The sequence below is a fragment of the Manis pentadactyla genome, chromosome 2, assembly GCF_030020395.1.
Source record: "Manis pentadactyla isolate mManPen7 chromosome 2, mManPen7.hap1, whole genome shotgun sequence".
NCBI classification, from domain to species: Eukaryota; Metazoa; Chordata; class Mammalia; order Pholidota; family Manidae; genus Manis; species Manis pentadactyla.
The window spans coordinates 82651252-82673953 of record NC_080020.1 but is presented as its reverse complement, the minus strand read 5'-3'; the positions used below and the strand labels follow the sequence as shown (position 1 = coordinate 82673953).

At 43.3% G+C, this 22702-nt stretch overlaps 1 protein-coding gene across 5 annotated transcripts in view; it reads left to right on the top strand.

Annotated features, from left to right (window-relative positions):
* Positions 1-11453: 11453 nt before the first annotated feature.
* Positions 11454-22702, top strand: part of LOC118926763 (proteinase-activated receptor 2) — a 42456-nt gene continuing 31207 nt past the window's right edge. For 2 of the 5 annotated variants that reach the window (XM_057494189.1, XM_057494188.1), the window contains exon 1: positions 11641-11776. Coding sequence is in view for 1 of the 5 variants with exons in the window: in XM_057494181.1 (XP_057350164.1) it covers positions 11659-11776 (118 nt within the window). In the remaining 4 variants the exon portion in view is untranslated. Of the gene's footprint in view, positions 11777-22702 lie in introns of all 5 variants that reach the window. The other 3 variants (XM_036914111.2, XM_057494181.1, XR_008994436.1) reach the window with 3 other exon arrangements.

Sequence of the window (22702 nt, the reverse complement as noted above, 5' to 3'; positions counted from 1 at the left end):
TTCTCTATGAGTTTGATGAGACCGAAGAAAGGCAAGGGCAAAAAGTTGCGGGAGAAGGGGGTCACCACGTTTATTCTCAGTGGGTCACAGAAGCTCGGTACACAGGGCTGGCTCACATGCGCCCCCCAGGCCACCTACAGGTGCTGCTCCCAGCACAGGCTTAATCCTCTAGGCGGTAGGTAGCAGTCTCTCCTCACTCCCCACCTTCCAAGCTCCCTGCTCCCACACTTAGGCTTAATTCTCCAGGAGCACCAGGTGTCCAAGACTCTCTCTCCGATCTCCAGGTGGCAGCCAGCCCCCTGCTCCCATGCTCAGGGAGCAACTCTGTGGGCAGGTCCCTGGTGACTGGTGGACACCTGACCAGTTACCTACCAGGAACACAGGGAGAGGAGAGAATGGGTGTTTCCTCTCTACCCTTCCCCTGAGTAGATACTCCCATGACTGACCAGTGGCTCTGGTGCCAATAAACATCCCATAACTGTGCAGGCATGCTTTTATTATATATACAACGGGTGCTATTAAGGCCAGCTGGGAATCCTGGTCAGAAAGTTCCATTTTCGCCACATAATGGTACTCTGTTCTCATCAATTCTAAAATGCATTTTTTTCATAGTCTAGTACCTATGAAATCGGAGTAAATCTTAAACTCGGTGGAGTATTTGATTGTTGGCATTTACTCTTTCTCAGCACTACATACAATACAGACTTTATGTTAATGGTCACTTGGATTTGGTGAACTATGGGATGTCACTTTACTTTGGTCCCAACTAGAGTTCTCCAGGGGACAGGACCAAGCAGGATCCTGCAAGTGCTGTTTGCCTTGGGAGCTGAGGGGCAGATGTCAACATTCTCAGTGAGGAACTTTGGGCTGGAGCTCTCTATTTAGATGCATCCAGTACAAACCTTTGCAGAAGGAGCCAGGTGCCTGGATAACAGGAGGGAGTTGGCCCTTTGCCCACAAGCTACAGAGCTGTCTAGGCTGCCAGCTACACTTCATCAGGGCAATGTGGAAGACCAAGGACCAGGCAACAAACACTTGACCCACATCTGAACCTGGGCAGGTACTTCTGACTCAGAAACCAAGTGCTTCCTCCAATTAAATAAGATCTTGGCCCCACATCCTGTGTGGTAAAGATAAGGAGAAGTCCCAGGCTCTGAGAACAGGGAACATGTCACTGCACAGCTCCCGGGGTTCCTTCAGTTTGACTGCTTGCAGGTGTGCCTTTCATTTCTTGGGTGGGTGGAGCTGGGCCATTTCTGCACCTGGAGTCTAGGAATGGCTTGGTGGGTTCCCTTTGTCCGAAGAGAAAGTTGAGTGCTCATCGTATGCTGTGCTAAGCACTAGATAAACAATTATATATATGTTGTCTTAAACCTTGGGCTTCTCCTCCCATCCTCCTCTTCACAGCAACTTTCTCTGTTGGCTCCTCCACCTCACCCTCTCCTCGCCTTGTCTTTGACCTCTCAGGCTTTCCTGCTGGGAGGGCCCGGGTGGGGGTGGGGCGAGGCAGGGCGGGGCTCAGGTACATTTTCTCTAGGACCCATGCAGCCTCAGTATCCTTGGCCAAACTCGATCTGGCCCAGAAGCACACGTAAAAGAGGGCCCAGTCAGTGTGGGGCGGTGAGGGAGGAGGGGGGTTGAGAGAGACTGGAAATTACATTTTAAGGCTAGAAACAGCTCTAGACCAAGACTGTTTACCCTGGCCAATGGAATAGTCCTCTGCAAAATCTTGTCTCTTCCTTTGGATTGTTCAGTGGTCTGCGAGTTATTCAGGAATTACTCAATACTTTTACCGTAAAATTGAATGCCCCTTTAGTACTTTTTACTTTACAAGCTTATTTCCAGTCCTGATCTAATTTGGCTCCAAAAGCAATCCGGAGAGCTATTCCCGGGGAATGTCGCAGGCTCCTAAACTGTCTTCAAAGCAGTAGCTCACTTGTCAGATGCTAATTTTCCTCCCTTCTTTTGAGTCATTTGCATTTCTAAAGTGAGTTTCGTTTCAGAATAACTGCGCTGAACTGTGGATGTTTGTGACTGGGCTGGAGAGCTGGCGGCACCGAGCTGGGAGTCTTTGTACTTTAAACTCCATGCTCTTTAGAGGACGACAAGACAGTTTCATATGCAGTCCCTGCGTGTGATTCTTCGAGGACCAAAACCTGAATCCCTTGGCATACCTTCTTGCCATCCTTGGGCTCCAAAGCCAGAAATTGACCTGATTTTCCCCCCCGAGAAAGAAACCTAATTTCTTACAGTGCAGAAGTTCCGTGAAGCTCTGGTAACACAAGCATTTAGTATTACGAGGAATGTCTCCATGAGGTTATGAGTTTGGCATCTGTTACTGAAATTGCTTCTGAAACATGTTATTTCTAACACGAAGACAATACTAGTCTCATCATGAAACAATAATTCGACATGTTACCTATTGTAATTACAATAACTTTTTTCTTTCAAAAATTACTATGGTTTTTATACTGGACCAATGATAGAGGTAGCTGAGGACTCAGAAGTGGAGTTTTGGCTTTAGCTGGGATAGAAACAGACTCAGTCTTTTTTTTCAGATCTACTAGTTAAGACATATCTGGATTGAGGAAATCAGAGCAGTTAAGCTCCCTGCCCCCAGCCCAGCCCAGTGTGCTTTTGTATGGCTCTAAAGAGTCTGCGGGTGTTCTGCAGGCCCTTCCTTCAAATGCTAATGAGCTCACATGGTAAACAGCAGGATCAAACTAGTTTCTGCCACCCGGAGCAGCTCAGAATTATTGCCCTACCCTTTCCCCCTCCCGCTGCCCCCCTGAGTTTCCGAGGCCTTCATTCCTTCTCCATCCCTGCAGCTGTGCTTAAACTGCCAGGATCTGGCTGCTGCTCTAACTCTTGTCTCTGGGCCTGCATGGCACCCAGTTGTATTTCATACCATATCCAAACACCCCCAGCTCTCTAAGACCCTTCCACTCCTTCTAACTTTTCCAGGCCTTTCATTCTCTGCATTTTTCACCAAGAATTCAGGCAAACACTGCTTCCTACCAGCACCTGCCAAGAACAAGCTCTTTTAAGGTCATCGCAGGGGCAGAGCCCTCTAGTCCTTTGAATACAACATTCTCATAAGGTAGGCAATATTGTCCCATTTCACAGACAAGGAAACAGAGACCAGGGGAGAATAAGAGATAGAGCCAAGATTTAACCTAGGGCTGTTGGATTTCCTGGAAGTCCTTTCCACTGTACCGTATACCTGCTTTTTAGAGGCAGGACACAGTCCTGATTGAAGGAGTGGTGAGGCACCCTGAGAGCAGGTCCCATAGAAGCCTCAAGGGATGGAGTTACTTGAGAGAGACCTTAAATCTGGCCCTGACTGGGGCCACAGCTCCCTCCTCAGCCCCTCTCCCCCTAAGACCTTGGTAGGGCTTGTCCCCTGGCACTAACTGTAAGTACCTTTCATGCCCCAGAACTGAGAGCACACACTGGTCTCATTCCTCCTCTGACATTCCCAACCGGTTTTGTAGGCACATCTGCTCATGCATGCAGTTTCTTTGAGAAGCCTTAAGACCCTGGGCTGTTAGAAAATGGCTCTGAGCACCCCCAGCTCACCGGATAGTCAAACCAGATCCCTAGGACATTGGTCAAATCCTCCTGGGTTGTAGAGGGAAGACTTGGTTGACTAGGAATTATGGGATGATTTGTTTAAAAACAATATGAAATATTTAAGATTAGCTATAATATGTTCTCTTGCTGTGGTTAGTGACAGAAACAGTAAGAATCCCCTGCATACGTATAGTGTTTTCATGGTTTCCAAAGGAGTTTTTGCATATTTTCTTCCTTCATTGTCACAACCATCCTGGGTGTTGAACAGCTTGAGTGTTAATATCACCGTTTCACTTAAGAGCAGTCTGAGGCAGAGAGGTGTTACTATGTGCTGAAAGTCCTCTAGCTGTAAGTACAAAGGACTCTCAGGGAGGCATCCTGCTCCAGCAATATAGCCACCACACTAACAGAACTGCTAAAAGAGACCTACATAGTACTTACACAGACTTTTACTAATTATGTGCTTAGATTATGCTTTAGAAACACAACACCCCATCCCTTGGGTTCTTCACACTTCCACGAAAAGTCCATTTCCCTAGTCTACTGCTTGAGCAAGTAAATATTAAATAAATACTAAGGTTAGGGCAGAATTATCAAATTAGTGAAGATTTTTGAAAACAGTAACACCCAATGCTGGTCAGGAGGTGAGGAGGTGGGCGCACTCAGGCACTGTTCTTGAAACTAAAAATTAGTGCATTGCTTCTGAAGGACAATTTGATAGTAATCATTAAAATCTTTTAAAATAAACAGAATTTTTGATGTAGCAAATCCACCCATCTCCAAAAATAATTTTTCCTAAAGAAATAGTCTAAGCCTACAGAAAAAAAGGTGTGTATGAGGATATGTTTATCTCTATGTTATCTCAACCACAACAACAAAAAACTGAAGTAATCTGGATCTTCTACAACAAGTTAAATAAATTGAGGTCTACAGAGTAGATGAAATACCCTGCAGTAATTTAAAATCGTACTAAGAAAGAATATTTAAGAATTCACTATGTTGATTAGGGACAACTAAGTAATAAAAAAACAGTTATGCAATGTAATCTCAATCTGATTTTTAGGAAGTGGCTTTAACTAGAAAGACATAACTAGGACACATGAAGAATAGTTATTCCTGGATCCTTTCTTTCTTTTTTTTCTCCCTCCTCCCCTTTCTTCTATTTTCTATATTCTTGTCTTTTTTACAATAAGCTTAATAAGCGTGTGTTGCTTTTGTAAGCAGAAAAAAGAAACCTTTCTTCTTTCTTCTTTAGAAGGCTCATTTCTAAGAAACCCCTTCAGGAACCACTGTTAGTGGCGGGCGGAACTTGAGGTTGAGGCTAGAAGCAAACGAGGAACAACTAGTCTATGAGCAAACAAATTGGAAAATAACTATATTCTGGAATTCAAATGTCTTTTTTTTTTTTTTTAGGCCACTATCAAAAGAGGATGTTGTGACTAATTTTACAAGAAAAGTCGGCAATTAGCCTTCTCTGAAACTGGGCTGGTGGTTTTTACCCTGAGGTTAGACCAGGTGAGCCCTGACTCCCTATGACTCCAGAGCCTCCAGAAAGGCGCAAGGCGGCAGAGTCTGTCGTCAGCACCCCCCTCCTGCCCCACAGTAACCCCAGAGCCTCCCTGTCCCACTGACCCCGCCACTGCACACTGCATTGGACCGTCCCAGAAGCCCTTGCTCCTCATGCTCCCAACTCATCTCTCTGAGGCGTTAGTTTGCTTCTACTTATAAATTAGAGCTGGAGAGGTCCTTAGAGGCTCTCTGGTGTGAGAAAGCAGTGGTCTGGGCCTGGGGGTGGCGGGGAGGGGCGGGAGCCTCGCTCCTCCAGCCGCTTTCAGCTTGCTCACGGTGGAGCTGAGGAGTCTGGATGGTATCCAAAGATTGGAACAGTAATGGGGGTCTCTCAGCTATCCAGGGCTTTCTGGACCCAAAGAAATAATATCAAATGATTGTAATTTCAGGCTTTAGCAACCATCACCTAGGCTTATGAGCCTTGGTTTTCTTTTTTTTTTTTTAACTTAAAAACATTTTGTTTGTTTCTGTCATTCAAACTATTGGGGAAGATTGTTTAAGAAAAAGAAGTTTGAAGGCTCAAACTAAGCTGGAAGTGTGGTGGGCTGGAAGTTCTGCTGAGAGGAGAGTAGACAGAGTTAGCCATGACCTCATGGGAGGTGCAGTTGGCTGACCTATCCGAAGAAGGATAATGCTGTGGGGAGCAGAACTGGCACCCACAGCTCATGAAGAGTCAGGTGACAGCATCTGGGCCCGTGATTACTTAATTAAATAAGCACATGATGGGGGGAGGTGGAAGAGCATTATGCCCCATGCTGATTAAAAAGAGAGGAATAGTGATTGGTTGGGCTGACATGCTCGCTCAGGCCTCACATGTGGTAGGAATAAATCCTCTTCTCTTTCCATTTCCCTCTCCCTGTTTCTTCCACCGACAACTTCTACCTGATTTATTCTTCCCTTTTGGGCCCAGAAAGACCATCCTGCCAATCTCCATGATAGGAAGATAGGGTTGAGAATGGATGGGTCAACCTTCAATGCCCACAGGATTTAAGTACAAAATCTTTTTCAGAATAAATACAAGCCCTTCATAGGTGAGTCCTGCCTACCTTTCTACTTTATCACTAGCCACTTTCCTTCACCTATTCTGGGTTTCCACCACAGTGTTCTCCAACACACCACACTTTAATATTCTTCTTTCTCTGTCCCAGTCCTATTATTTCTGGACTAACAGAGATTCTGCTGAACTCCTTTCCTCTTCCCTCTGGGCACAAGGCCTCCCTTGCAGTGAGCTTTGGCCATGTGACTGAGTTCTGGTCAATGGAATACAGAAATGCTGGTGTACCACTTCCAGGCCAGGGCTGTTGGAACATTACCCACACAGTCCTTCATGCTCTTTTCCTCCTGTAGTGACCTTGGAAACTGCGAATTGAAGTTGGCATAGTCCCAAGATGCAAGAAGCCTGGCTTATTTATCTCCACTTGGAGGAAAGCCTCCCACCAAACTTAGCCTTGGTTTTCGGCTTTAAGTGAGTAAGAAATAAACATCTATTTCAGTGATACACAAAATCTGGAGATTCATCTTTTGTGGCAGCCACCCTTAAAGTTAAGGTGATATATATAAGGTGAATATTTATTTATTTGTACTAATATACCTGGTGAACTCCTCATCTTTGGAGTCCTCTTCAGATGCCTTCTCCTTTAGGAAGCCTTTGTGGTACCCCCAGAGCCCTTTAAAGATGCATCACTTACTGCTACCCCCACCCCCAATGCTTGACTTATTTACTCACCTCTTTTCACATTAGACCATCAACTCAGTAAAGGTAGAGATACTGATCTTTGCAATTCTAGATTCTAGCAGGAGTGAAAGGTAGGAGATGTACAATATATAAAAATTCACTCATAAGTATTTATTGAGCTCATTCTATGTGCTAGATACTGTTCTAGCACTGGGAATACAGTGTGGACAAAACAGGTAAAAATCCCTGTCCTCCATATTTTAAGTGTTGACTTTAGCAGTGTTTTAGATATTTGCCTTCCTGAATTTTAAGAAAAATGACATACACTGGGACTTTAATAATAACTTGACATTATAGAAATGAGTGTGTATGAGGCAGCTGCCAGCTTCAGATGGTGTTACTTCATAACCTTTTTTAAAATGCCACAAGCCAGAAAAAATCTGTACTCATGGAGCTTACATTGCCATGGGGGAGCTAGATGTAAATAAATACCTGTAGAATATCCATACTGCTGATACAGGCCCTAGAGGAAAATAAAGCAGGGAGAGGCAAATGGGATTATAGTTTTAAATATAGGTAGGACTGTAGTTTTAAATTAGGTGTTTTTAGAAAGCCCCACTGAGAAGACAGAGTTTTAGCAAATACCTGAAGGAAGTGAGGAGTGAAACTGTGCAGGTGTTTGTAGGAAAAGCATTCCAGGCCAAGGACTGCAAGTGCAAAGGAATGGCAAGGGGGTGTGCATGGATGGGGCACAATGAGTGAGGCGGGGAGAGGAGCTGAAGTCCAGGAGGGGGTGTGTATGTGTGTGTGTGTGTGTGCACATGCTTGTATACATGTATGCATGTGTATAGGGAGGAGGGCAGAATTTATAAACTTTTGAAAGACTTAGCTTTGTACTCGGAAGTGGGAAACTACTTCAGTATTTCAAATAGGGAAGTGATCTGATCTGATACACATTTTAACAGGTCACTCTGCTGTGTTGAGAGAAGGCTGTGTAGAGGGTTGTGGAAATAGGGAGACAAGTCACAAGGCAATTTTAATTATATAGGCAAAAGATTATGGTAATTTGGACAAGGGTGGTATTTTGGATATATTTTCAAGGTAGGATTTGTCGATGGATCAGATGTGGAATATGATAAAGAAGTCAAGGAGGACTCCAAGATTTTGATGTGAGCAACTGAAAGGATGGATTTGTAATTGAAGGAGGAGAGAAGACTATGAGAGGGGTGAGGGAGATGGGGAGTTTGGATTTGGACTTATGCTTAATGTGCCTATACTGTCCAAATGGAGATGTTGAGTCAGCACATAGAAGGTATGTAAAACCACAGGGCTAGATTATGTAATCAAAGGAAATGAGTGTACATTGAAAAGAAAAGAAATCCAAGGACAGAATCAGGGGTACTCCAGATTGCAGAGTTCAAGAAGGTGAGTGAGAATCATCAAAGAACCAACTCCTTCTGAGCTGCCAGTGAGTAAGAGGAGAATCAAGAGAAAAGTGGTCCTGGCAGTCCACTGAACACAGCAGGGAGAGAGAGATTAGTTGTGTCAAATTCCACAGTTAGGTTGAGTAACATGAAGACTGAGAATTGATCAGAGGATTTACCAAATGAAGGTCATTGTTAACTTCATCCAGAGTGTTTGCTCAATGAATGAGTGAATGATTTTAACTCTTTCTCCAGGACCCAAGAGTGTAGAGACTATGTCTGTTTCTCCAGGAGGAGGTTGCTGAGCTGATAAATGATTGCAGAATTGATTGAATGAAATGGCTTTCCCTTTGGTGTCTGGCCTAGCCCAGTTCCTACTTTATTTTTATTAGACTTGTAGAGGGTGGGTGGGAACTGCACAAAGTTCCCAATCTCTGAAAGCCAGGCTGTCTGGAATTGGTTGTGGTTATGTCTTTGTGCTATTCCACAGAACCACACAATACCCCAAGCCCTTCAGAGCAGAGTCATCACCAACATCAAAACAGAGATGCTGTAGTTCCAAAATCACAGGAGAACATCTGAAAACTAACACAGATGAATATAGTTCCTTCAGTCAGACTTTTGGGAGAAAGCACATTTGTGAGATAACTAACTCATAGCACTGTTCAATAAAATATTTCCTTGGAAAACTTGATGATTCAAGGCACATTTCCATAAAATACCAATGAAATACCTGTTTTTAAGTAAAAAACAGGTGGACCTTGGTGCATTATTCTCTGAAAAGAGGAGGATTCTTGGGGCAGTCATTCTATAGTTAACTACAACTTCTTGACTATTTACTACATACCAGGAACTGTGCAAAGAAGGGCATTACGAGCATTTAGCAAACTAACTCTTCACAATCACCCTATGAGAAAGGTACAATGATCATCCCCAGATTATAGATGTAATAGTAATAGGTTACAGATGACATATTGGGGGATTGGAAAGATTGAAGGGACATCAGAGGAATTGAGTGTCTTCCCTAGGGAGGGACCCTCAGGAGTGAACTGAACCCCACCAGAACTGTCTCCTGGACAGGATGAGAAAGGCCCCTGTGCTGCTGCTGGTAATCAACTTTTTCTGGGAGGAAAAAAGGGCATAGGCGACATCCTGAGAGCTGGGGTGCAGGTGGGAGGCATGAAGACTCCTAAGAGAAAGTACGGAAAAAAGAATATTTGTTGAACTTCCATGCATCAAACACAGTTCCAATCTATTTACCAAATACCTTACACTAGAAAAAGAGTAACTCCATTTTATATGTAAGAAACCTACAGCTTAGAGAGGGTAATTTCTTCAGGGTCACACAGATGTTAGCAAGGGGAGAAGCCAGAATTTGTCCACAGGGTTATATGATTGCAAAGGCTAAATTCTTATCACATTCCCAAACGAACTGGAGGCAAAGCATTGAGAGGTTCCTAAGAGACAGGGTTACTGAAAGGCAGTCATTAAAAAGAATCGTCTCATTGACTTGACAGCTTTCCCTGGCCATTCTCATCTGTGTGTGTGTTGGGAGACAGTCCGTTTCTGTTAGTCAGAGATCAATTGTTCCATTCTCATGGCATTTTCAGGGCCATTTGCTTCTCTTCCTTTCCAACAATGTATTCTCTGCTCCTGTGAGCTCTTGTCAGGGCAGAGAGAAGAGGTAGAATGCCAACCATCCACTTAGGTGCCTTTGGGGAAATGTCTTATTAGGGATATGGTTGAAACAATTGACTAACATGACATTGTATACAATTTTGTCTGCCTGAGTTATTTGGAACCCACATTAGTTCTTTTAATTGGCCCCATGGTGGGTTCAGTAAGAAATCACACAGAGCCCTTTTCAGATATAAGCTCTACCCTAGAAACACAGGACTATGACTATTCAGTTTATAGTTTGTCAAACTCTCCAAACTTGGTCTTCTAATGACAATCATGGACTCTGAGGGTTCAAACCCCAAGAGGCGATCTGGACTCACTCAATCTGGCCCTTGAGCCTGGGGAGGCAAGTCTCCCTCCAACATGCCAGATGATGCCCTGGTCCTTTGCTCCAAGCCCTGCAGTGATGGGGCCCTCAGCCTCACCAGGCAGCCCCTCAGGCCTGGGGCCAGCAGCACTAGTCTACATCCAGGCGGAATCAGCCTCTCACTGTGGCTTCCACCTACTTCTGCTCTCAGGAGATACTCAAATCACGTCTAATCCTCTTCTACATGTTAATCCTCCAAGTATCTGAAGACAACACTCAAATGTTTCTCTTTTCTGTTCCTATACCTCCCAACCGTTTCAATAGGTAACAGTAAACTGTATTTTATTTACTTTTTTAAAGCAAGTAAAAGTAAGGCACTGCCAAGATTGATGAAGGCCCTTGTGCACCCAATTCCGCCTCACAGTCCTCTCTCCACCCCCTCTATCTTCTTTGGTCTACAGGATCCCACTGCAGAAGAGACCCTGCTGGAAGCATTTATAGTGCAATTCATAGAGAAAGTCACAGTCACAGACTGGAGTTAAAATGTGGGGGACATTTACAAACTATCAATGAACTGTGTAACTGGGCATGTGTCCAACCTTGCTAAGCTCCATTTTCTTGTCTGTGAATATGGGAATAGTCATCATACTTAACTGAGTGAGTTGTCAGGATTAAATTAGTGCTTCTAGATCATTAGCACTTGGTACTTTAAGTAGCTGTTCCAGCTATTTCCTCCCCCTCCATCTGACAGACAAGGAAACAGACTTAGAAGGGGGTGAAGAGGCTTGTTCTAGGTCACAGCTAGTTAACAGCAGAGCGGACACGTAATCCCAGATCCCTGACCCCTCTTGCTGGGACACCTTCCTGCTTTCGTTGGGGTCCGCGGCCGTCTTGTCCCCGTACATTAAGAACTCACTCGTCATCGCACAGTGCCCAGTACACTAGGAGCCACCACCAATTACCGACAGTAACCACGGTGAGCTGGTAGGGTTTTGGCTTTGGGCCATTTGAGAAAGGGGTGGGAGGGAGACGGAGGACACTGGCTCTTTAGTAGTCAACATGATTTCTAGGCGTGGCCCAGGCCTGGAAGAACCTGAGATAGGAGCGTTCCTGCCGTTTGCATTCCAATACAGCTACTCCACCTAACCGGCTCCGCCCGCGGGCGGCTTCCGCAGCCTCGGGAACCGCGGCAGGTTCACCTCCGACCGGGAGCGGCGGCCGCGGCGCGGGTCCAGGGGCCGGGGGCGGGGCCGGGCCGCGCCTTCCGACCCCTGGGCGTGGCCCCGCACAGGTGCGTCTTGCTGCTCGGGTTTCACTGAAACTTCGGCTCTGTGAAGGTGCGCGCCAGACCTTCCAGTTAGGGGCAGTGAGAGGGTGGTTTCTCTCCGCCTACCGAGTGGGACTGTGGAGTTTCCAATCAGTGGCGGCGAATGCCCCGCCCGCCCGGCGTGGGGGCTGCGGGAAGGATGCGAAGTCTGAGCGCGGCTTGGCTACTGGGGGGAGCCATCCTGCTGGCGGCCTCCGCCTCTGGCAGCTGTACCACCCCAGGTGAGAAACTTGGCTGAGAAGGGTTCGTGCCGCTAGGAAGCGGGGGTCCAGGGCTCCGTGGGTAGGTGGTGAAAGCGGGGCAGCTGCGCGAAGGGTGCTCTGCTGCCACCCCACCACCTCCACCGCCGCTCACCCGCAGCCCAGTCTCGGCGGCTTTGATGGGCGATCCCTGCGCCTGGGGAGTAACCAGCTGGGACCGCGCCAGGAGTCTGAAGTCAGTGGAGGGGAAGGGGAGGGAACAGGGTGCTCGCGTCTGAAGGGCACCTAGAGGGCCCAGCCTCCCATCCCCTGGGGTGGCAGATTTGCAAACACTAAGTCATTAAAAAGCGCTTCTCACCCTGGAGACTTCTCGGGGATGGTTCCGCGGGCCTCTGGGAGTTACCGAGTTGATGGCTCAGAGTCGGGTGGGGTGGGTGGGAACCCATGACCTGGGAACCTTCTACCTCGCTTTTTGCAACCTCCTTCGACCTTTGGAGCCCCCACTTTGGGGTCGGCCCACGGTGTTCAAGACCCACCCGGGGCCCGCAGGTCCTCAGGCACCGTGGATGGCCCGGGTTATGGGAGTTGGGGCCGGATCCTGCTGGGTGAGGCAAGCAGGGCTGGGGCGAGGAGAGCTCAGCCTCGAGTTTGAGGCCACTCGGGCGTCAAGCGAACTTACAAGTGGAACTTCTTGAATCCTTTCTTTATATTCGACCTGGTGACCGTAGAGGCCCTGGGTTTCCAGGCGCCCGGGTGCCCCACGGAGCATACACTGGTTACCACTCAGGTTTGTAAGCCGGAGGCTGCCAGGTCCAGGAATGGAAGAGTAGGGGAGCCTTCCCGGGCGGTGCTCAGGCGTCGGCTTGCGCCGCGAGGCCCGGTCCCGCGGGTGTGAGGCCCCGGGTGTGCTCGAACCTGTCCTGTGGGGCGGGAGCCGCCCGGCGGAGCAGGCCTCTGAGCGCGTCGGGGGTGTTGGGCCTGAGATTGCGTTGCGGTGATACTAACGGACACGGGCTGTTAGGAATAGGCGCCAGTAGCTTTAAAAGGAAGGTTTTAATTTGTCTGCGAAATTCTCACAGTTGCCGTAAAAGGCAGTTTCTCATTTTTATTCTCTTCATAAGAGATGTTGCAAAAGACAGATCACTGTGAATTGAAATCAGATTAAAGAATGTGATTCTTTTCCTCCGGAATTAACAGAAAAGGCTGTTACGGTGTATACTTGAAAACTGCACCACTGTATACATTTCATTAGTCAGTATCAGACTAAATGCATTATTCCAGGAAGTATTCAAGCTGTGATGAACATTTCTCCTTTACCTTTGTCTCTTAAAGGTAGAAACTTAAAAATCAGGAGCAAAACTTAGTATGTGAAAACATTATAAAAAAAATAATAAGTGGATGTAGGTGATTTAAGCTTTTAATGATTCGGACAGTTCCTGTAGGAAGTTTGCCCCGAGTATTTGGCTTGTTCTTGTTTCAAAGTGAGGAGCTGAGGCAGGGGGGTTTCCTGGCGAATAAGATGAACTTGATTTTACAACAAAAAAATCAAGTTACTTGTTAACCTGAGCTATTTAATACTGCACCTTGGTTTTTCGCTGGCTCCCCACCCTCCCCCCGGGAGCTTTCCTCCCAACTTGAAACTAAATTGATTTTGATGATGAATTAGAGCATTGTCAGAGTTTCCCGCCCCTCAACATACATCTTTGCCTCATCCCTTTTAACTTGACCCTCGCGTGGTTTGACCCTTATGTGTGTTCCTCAGTTTGCTAAAGCTTTGGGATTTTCTGCTCCAAAGGTCTCACCTCAAAAGATTGCCCCCTGGAAGGGCACTTAGCCTAGAGTACAAGTTTCTAATTTTACAGATGGAGGTCACCGAACTGGTGGGGGCAAGGGAAACACTCCATCAGGCCCCCACTTTCTTTTCTATCACAACAATAAATCATTTGTGTAAATATGTTTCATCTGTCAGCCCACTGGATCATATACTCTGGGAGGCCAGGAGCCCTAGGTTGTCTCCATTGCCATGGTCCAGCACAGTCTGACAACCTAAAGGATCAGTAAATACCAAATGAGAAATAAAGCAAGGAAACCACTCAGAGTGACCTGTAAGGTTGAAGGGCACTTTGGCACTTAAGTTGGCTTGTTGCAGGTATTTCTATCTTCCTGCTGCCTCCCAAGCCTGGGAGGTTCCCTGACGGTCATTCCATTTTTCTTTTGGAGACTGAAACTAATGTGTCTCATTTTAAATTATAAAACTAATATGTGGTCACAGAGGAGAAATGAGCCCCCAAATGAGGGAAAAGTTTGATGAAATCACCCTCGGTACCCAAAGTAAACAGTTAACGTTTTTGTTTATGTCATTTCCCGTGACAACCATGCATAAAATATATACTCACAAATATAGAAAATACTTTGGTACAGTATGGGAACATATGAACAGCAGTATCATGTTGTAAGTATATTTTTAATCACTCTAAAATATGTCATAAGAGGATGTGTCATAAGTTTTACATAGGTCCTCTGTTGATAGAGATCATGAGATATTTCCAGTCTTTTGTGATGAGAGAGAACACTGTAATGAACATGAGGATGGGACTTTTATATTTGTGTTTGGTTTCCTTGCTTGCCTTGTAAGTAGTTACTAATTAACCTTGGTAGGTGATGTTCTGGTGAAGTCTGTGTTTAACTTTCTCATAGTTTTATTAGCTGAGCAAGTGTTACAAGGAAAACAGTTCATCCTGAAAGAACACATGACAGTGTACCAAAGTGTGCTAGGGAGGGATACCAGGCATTGAAGCTTTTTATTTTTCAGTCTGCACTCCCAAAAGTTAGGAGCCGGAGAAAATAAGGAATGAGGAGATAGATAGTAGGGAAAAGGATACAAGAGAACAGTTAACACAGTAAAAGTACTTGCTATGTGTGTCCTTTGTTGGAAAGGGAAGGCCACGGGAGGATGCACAAACTAACAAAGAACAAGTAGTGTTTTAAATTAAAAGTTTTTATTATGTGCATCTTTCTCTCAAAATTGTATAAACCAGAAATATTAAAAAGTGAAAGTCCCCATTCTCTTCCTTCTCCACAGACGTCTCTGCACAAATACATACATGTATTTTTTTTCCTGATAATAGAAGGGATCACATTGTAAATACTGTCCTGCAAGTTATTTCTTAACCTAGTAAGTCTGTTCATGGTCAGTGTACAGAAATCTGTACATACATTTTTTTTTTTTTGGTATCATTAATCTACAATTACATGAAGGACATTATGTTTACTAGGCTCCCCCCTTCACCAAGTCCCCCCCATATATCCCTTCACAGTCACTGTCTGTCAGCGTAGTAAGATGCTGTAAAATCACTACTTGTCTTCTCTGTCTTGCACAGCACTCCCCGTGCCCACCCCCACACTATACATGCTAATCATAATACCCCCTTTCTTTTTCCCCGCCCTTATCCCTCCCTTCCCACCCATCCTCCCCAGTCCCTTTCCCTTTGGCAATTGTTAGTCCATTCTTGGGTTCTGTGATTCTGCTGCTGTTTTGTTCCTTCAGTTTTCCTTTGTTCTTATACTCCACATATGAGTGAAATCATTTGGTACTTCTCTTACTCCGCCTGGCTTATTTCACTGAGCATAATATCCTCTAGCTCCATCCATGTTGTTGCAAATGGTAGGATCTGTTTTTTTCTTATGGCAGAGTAATATGCCATTGTGTATGTGTACCACATCTTCATTATCCATTCATCTACTGATGGACATTTAGGTTGCTTCCATATCTTGGCTATTGTAAACAGTGCAGCGATTAACATAGGGGTGCATCTGTCTTTTTCAAACTGGAGTGCTGCATTCTTAGGGTAAATTCCTAGAAGTAGAATTCCTGGGTCAAATGGTAAGTCTATTTTGAGCGTTTTGAGGAGCCTCCATACTGCTTTCCACAATGGTTGAACTAATTTACATTCCCACCAGCAGTGTAGGAGGGTTCCCCTTTCTCCACAACCTCGCCAACATTTGTTGTTTGTCTTTTCGATGATGGCAATCCTTACTGGTGTGGTGATATCTCATTGTGGTTTTAATTTGCATTTCTCTGATGACAAGCGATGTGGAGCATCTTTTCATGTGTCTGTTGGCCATCTGAATTTCTTCTTTAGAGAATTGTCTATTCAGCTCCTCTGCCCATTTTTTATTTTGAGAGGGCATCTCTCATATTTATTGATCAAATGGTTAACAACAATAAAATTCTGTATAGAGGACTGAATGCACAATCATTAATCAACCCCAAGCCTAATTCTCAACAGTCTCCAATCTTCTGAAGCATAATGAACAAGTTCTTATGTGGTGAACAAGTTCTTACATAGTGAATAAGTTCTTACATGGTGAACAGTACAAGGGCAGCCATCACAGAAACCTTCGTTTTTGCTCATGCATTATGAACTATAAACAATCAGTTCAAATATGAATATTCGTTTGATTTTTATACTTGATTTATATGTGAATCCCACATTTCTCCCTTATTATTATTATTATTATTATTTTAAATAAAATGCTGAAGTGGTAGGTGGATACAAGACAAAGGCAGAAAACACAGTTCAGTGCTGTAAGAGGGCAAATGCAGATGATCAGGTGTGTGCCTATAGACTAAGTATTAATCCAAGCTAGACAAGGGCAACAAAACATCCACGGATGCAGAAGATTTCTCTCAAAACAGGGGGGGTGAGGTTCTAAGCCTCACCTCTGTTGATCCCCAATTTCTCACCTGATGGTCCCCCTGTGACTGTGCCTGTCTTAGGTTGTTCCTCCCTTGAGGAATCTTACCCGTCTCTGGCTAACCAGTCATCTTCCGGGGCCATACAGGGAAATGTTAAGTTGGTAAGTGAGAGAGAAGCCTTATCGTTTGAAAAGGTTAGCTTTTCACTTCTTTGCAGATTTATGCCCTGTGGCTTCTATGCCCAGCATTTGTCTTGAGGTATCTTTACCACTTGGAAGAATTATGATATTTGGTAATTTTTGATAGGAGGCATGAATTCTACTAAAGGGCTGTAATTATGAAGGAAGAAGAAAAGCTATAGAAGTAGCAGAAAGGAAGAAAACATGGGAAGATTGATTATTTCTTTGACATAACTTCTTGTAGAGTAACATAAGCATGTATAGGTTTTAATAAACTACTAATTAAATTGTGTACACACATTAACAGAATAGGAATACAGATACATAACAAAAGCAGACCTACAATTACCAGCCGTATCCAGTGAAATCAAGAAAACCAGTTAGGTACCGTAGGCATTTGTGAAAACTTATCAATGATATGATGGATATTGTCTAACTGAATTTGAATAGTTTGAGAAAAATCAGACAAATTAAATCAGCACATTCCTGGGAACTGTTCACATCCCATATGTTCTTTTAACAGTAGATAGTCTGTAGTTGCATGATTTTGGACAGCTGCAACTTGCACTTCTCCTAATTCTTGGTTGAGTTCCGACCATATAGATCCAGTCAAATTTGTTGTTTTACTGTATGCACAGGCCAGCTTAGATATCTCCTTCTTCATTCCAATGGCAAGTCCAGGAACTGGTGGGATGAATGCAGCTACAACTGCAACAGCGCCAGGATCTTTGTTGAAGTTTTTTGATGATCATCTTCTGGAATGACTCTTACAGAGGATGCTGATGTTGGAAGTTCTTCTTCATTTTTTATCTTAATTCATTTTCTGGGTAGCTATATTAGGCTTTGATCCTGTGTATAAACACAAACAAACCCTTTGCCCACACTTTGATAAGACCTTTATACCATTGTGAAGAACCTTTTGGAGACCACCACATAGGAAGTGCTTTTTTTTTGTTTTTTGAGAGGGCAGCTCTCATATTGATCAAATGGTTGTTAACAACAATAAAATACTGTATAGGGAACTCAATGCACAATCATTAATCAACCCCATGCCTAATTCTCAACAGTCTCCAATCTTCTGAAGCATAATGAACAAGTTTTTACATAGTGAACAAGTTCTTACAAAGTGAGTAAGTTCTTACATGGTGAACAGTGCAAGGGCAGTCATCACAGAAACTTTCAGTTTTGATCACGCATTATGAACGATAAACAATCATGTCAATTATGATTATTTGTTTGATTTTTATACTTGATTTATATGTGAATCCCACATTTCTCCCTTATTAATTATTATTATTAATGAAATGCTGAAGTGGTAGGTAGATGCAGGATAAAGGTAGAAAACATAGTTTAGTGCTGTAAGAGGGCAAATGTACATAGTTTAGTGCTGTAAGAGGGCAAATGTAGATGATCAGGTGTGTGCCTATAGACTAAGTATTAATCCAAGCTAGACAAGGGCAACAAAACATCCATGTATGCAGAAGATTTCTCTCAGAACATGAGGGGGGAGGTTCTAAGCCTCACCTCTGCTGCTCCCCATTTTCTCACCACATGGCCCCCTGCGACTGTGCCTGTCTTAGGTTGTTCCTCCCTTGAGGAATCTTACCCGTCTCTGGCTAACCAGTCATCTTCCGGGGCCATACAGGGAAATGTAAAGTTGGTAAGTGAGAGAGAAGCAATATTGTTTGAAAAGGTTAGCTTTTCACTTCTTTGCAGATTTATGCCCTGTGGCTTCTATGCCCAGCATTTGTCTTGAGGTATCTTTACCACTTGGAAGAATTATGATACTCGGTAATTTCGATATGAGGCACAAATTCTACTTAGGGGTTGTAATTATGAAGGAAGAAGAGAAGCTATAGAAGTAGCAGATGGAAGAAAACATGGGAAGATTGATTATTTCTTTGACATATCTTCTTGTAGTGACATAAGCGTGTATAGGTTTTAAATTACTAATTAAATTGCGTGCACACATTAACGTAATAGGAATACTGCTACATAACCAAAGCAGACCTACAATTACCAGCCATATCCAGTGAAACCAAGAAAACCAGTTAGGCACCCTAGGCATTTGTGAAAACTTACCTATGATATGATGGATATTCTCTAACTGAATTTGAGTATTTTGAGAAAAATCAGACAAATTAAGTCAACACATTCCTGGGAACTGTTAACATCCCATATGTTCTTTTAACAGTAGATAATCTATAGTTGCAAGATTTTGGACAGCTGCAACTTGCACTTCTCCTAATTCTTGGTTGAGTTCCGACAGTATAGATCCATTCAAATTTGTTGTTTTACTGTATGCACATGCCAGCTTAGATATCTCCTTCTTCATTCCAATGGCAAGTCCAGGAACTGGTGGGATGAATGCAGCTACAACTGCAACAGCACCAGGATCTTTGTTGAAGTTTTTTGATGATCATCTTCTGGAATGACTCTTCCAGAGAATGTTGATGTTGGAAGTTCTTCTTCATATCGTATCTTAATTCATTTTCTGGGTAGCCAAATTAGGCTTGGATCCTCTGTATAAACACAAACAAACCCCCTGCCCACACTTTGATATGACCTTTATACCATTGTGAAGAACCTATTGGAGAGCACCACACAGGAACTACTCTTTTTTTTTTAAGAGAAAGAAATATTATCAGAAAAATGTACTTCCATAGCTGATCATCTGACACCCTTTAAAAGTTCAAAATTAAGGATATATAAAGCATGCATTAATCGTTGATTTCCAGATAATTTTATCCTATCGGGGAGTAATCCACCCTTTTTTTGTTATCATTAATCTACAATTACATGAAGAATATTATGTTTACTAGGCTCTCCCCTACTCCAAGTCCCCCCCACAAACCCCATTATAGTCACTGTCCATCAGCATAGCAAAATGTTGTAGAATCACTACTTGTCTTCTCTGTGTTGCACAGCCCTCCCCTTGCCCCCACCCCCCCACATTATACATGCTAATCATAATACCCCCTTTCTTCTTCCCTGTCCTTATCCCTCCCTACCCTCCCATTCTCCCCAGTCTCTTTCCCTTTGGTAACTGTTAGTCACTTCTTGGGTTCTGTGATTCTGCTGCTGTTTTGTTCCTTCAGTTTTTCCTTTGTTCTTATACTCTGCAGATGAGTGAAATCATTTGGTATTTCTCTTTTTCCGCTTGGCTTATTTCACTGAGCATAATACCCTCTAGCTCCATCCATGTTGTTGCAAGTGGTAGGATCTGTTTTCTTCTTACGGCTGAATAATATTCCGTTGTGTATATGTACCACATCTTCATTATCCATTCTTCTACTGATGGACACTTAGGTTGCTTCCATTTCTTGGCTATTGTACATAGTGCTGCAATAAACATAGGGGTGCATCTGTCTTTTTCAAACTGGAGTGCTGCATTCTTAGGGTAAATTCCTAGAAGTAGAATTCCTGGGTCAAATGGTATTTCTATTTTAAGCATTTTGAGGAACCTCCATACTGCTTTCCACAATGGTTGAACTAATTTACATTCCCACCAACAGTGTAGGAGGGTTCCCCTTTCTCCACAACCTCGCCAACATTTGTTGTTGTTTGTCTTTTGGATGGTGGCGATCCTTACTGGTGTGAGGTGATATCTCATGGTTTTAATTTGCATTTCTCTGACAAGCGATGTGGAGCATCTTTTCATATGTCTGTTGGCCATCTGAATTTCTTCTTTAGAGAACTGTCTATTCAGCTCCTCTGCCCATTTTTTAATTGGATTATTTGCTTTTTGTTTGTTGAGGTGCCTGAGCTCTTTATATATTTTGGATGTCAACCCTTTATCGGATCTGTCATTTATGAATATATTCTCCCATACTGTAGGATGCCTTTTTGTTCTGTTGATGGTGTCCTTTGCTGTACAGAAGCTTTTTAGCTTGATGTAGTCCCACTTTTTCATTTTTGCATTTGTTTCCCTTGCCCGGGGAGATATGTTCAAGAAGAGGTCACTCATGTTTATGTCTAAGAGGTTTTGGCCTATGTTTTCTTCCAAGAGCTTAATGGTTTCATGACTTACATTCAGGTCTTTGATCCATTTTGAGTTTACTTTTGTATATGGGGTTAGACAGTGATCCAGTTTCATTCTCTTTCATGTAGCTGTCCAGTTTTGCCAGCACCATCTGTTGAAGAGACTGTCATTTCCCCAATGTATGTCCATGGTTCCTTTATCGTATATTAATTGGCCATATATGTTTGGGTTAATGTTTGGAGTCTCTGTTCTGTTCCACTGGTCTGTGACTCTGTTCTTGTGCCAGTACCAAATTGTCTTGATTACTGTGGCTTTGTAGTAGAGCTTGAAGTTGGGGAGCGAGATCCCCCCACTTTATTCTTCCTTCTCAGGATTGCTTTGGCCATTTGGGGTCTTTGGCGGTTCAATATGAATTTTTGAACTATTTGTTCCAGTTCATTGAAGAATGCTGTTGGTAATTTGATAGGGATTGCATCGAATCTGTATGTTGCTTTGGGCAGGATGGCCATTTTGATGATATTAATTCTTCCTAGCCAGGAGCATGGGATGAGTTTCCATTTGTTAGTTACCTGTTTAATTTCTCTTAAGAGTGTCTTGTAGTTTTCAGGGTATAGGTCTTTCACTTCCTTGGTTAGGTTTATTCCTAGGTATTTTATTCTTTTTGATGCTATTGTGAATGGAGTTGTTTTCCTGATTTCTCTTTATATTAGTCCATTGTTATTGTATAGGAAAGCCACAGATTTCTGTGTGTTAATTTTGTATCCTGCAACTTTGCTGTATTCCGATATCAGTTCTAGTAGTTTTGGGGTGGAGTCTTTAGGGTTTTTTATGTACAATATCATGTCATCTGCAGATAGTGACAGTTTGACTTCTTCTTTACCAATCTGGATTCCTTGTATTTCTTTGTTTTGTCTAATTGCCATGGCGAGGACCTCCAGTACTATGTTGAATAACAGTGGGGAGAGTGGGCATCCCTGTCTTGTTCCCGATCTCAGAGGAAAAGCTTTCAGCCTCTCGCTGTTCAGTATTATGTTAGCTGTGTGTTTATCATATATGGCCTTTATTATGTTGAGGTACTTGCCCTCTATGCCCATTTTGTTGAGAGTTTTTATCATTAATGGATGTTGAATTTTGTTGAATGCTTTTTCAGCATCTATGGAGATGATCATGTGGTTTTTGTCTTTCTTTTTGTGGATGTGGTGGATGATGTTGATGGACTTCCGAATGTTGTACCATCCTTGCATCCCTGGGATGAATCCCACTTGGTCATGGTGTATGATCCTTTTGATGTATTTTTGAATTTGGTTTGCTAATATCCTTTTGAAGATTTTTGCATCTACGTTCATCAGGGATATTGTTCTGTAGTTTTCTTTTTTGGTGGGGTCTTTGCCTGGTTTTGGTATTAGGGTGATGTTAGCTTCATAGAATGAGTTTGGGAGTATTCCCTCCTCTTCTATTTTTTGGAAAACTTTAAGGAGAATAGGTATTATGTCTTCTCTGTGTGTTTGATAAAATTCTCATGTGAATCCATCTGGCCCGGGGGTTTTGTTCTTGGGTAGTTTTTTGATTACCACTTCAATTTTGTTGCTGGTAATTGGTCTGTTTAGATTTTCTGTTTCTTTCTGGGTCCTTCTTGGAAGGTTGTATTTTTCTAGAAAGTTGTCCATTTCTCCTAGGTTTTCCAGCTTGTTAGCATAGAGATTTTCATAGTAGTCTCTAATAATTCTTTGTATTTCTATGGGATCCGTCGTGATTTTTCCTTTCTTGTTTCTTTTTCTGTTGATGTGTGTTGACTCTCTTTTTCTCTTAATCAGTCTGGCTAGAGGCTTATCTATTTTGTTTATTCTCTCGAAGGACCAGCTCTTGGTTTCATTGATTTTTTTTTCTATTGTTTTATTCTTCTCAGTTTTATTTATTTCTTCTCTGATCTTTATTATGTCCCTCCTTCTGCTGACCTTAGGCCTCATTTGTTCTTCTTTTTCCAATTTCAATAATTGTGACATTAGACTATTCATTTGGGATCGTTCTTCCTTCTTTAAATATGCCTGGATTGCTATATACTTTCCTCTTAAGACTGCTTTTGTTGT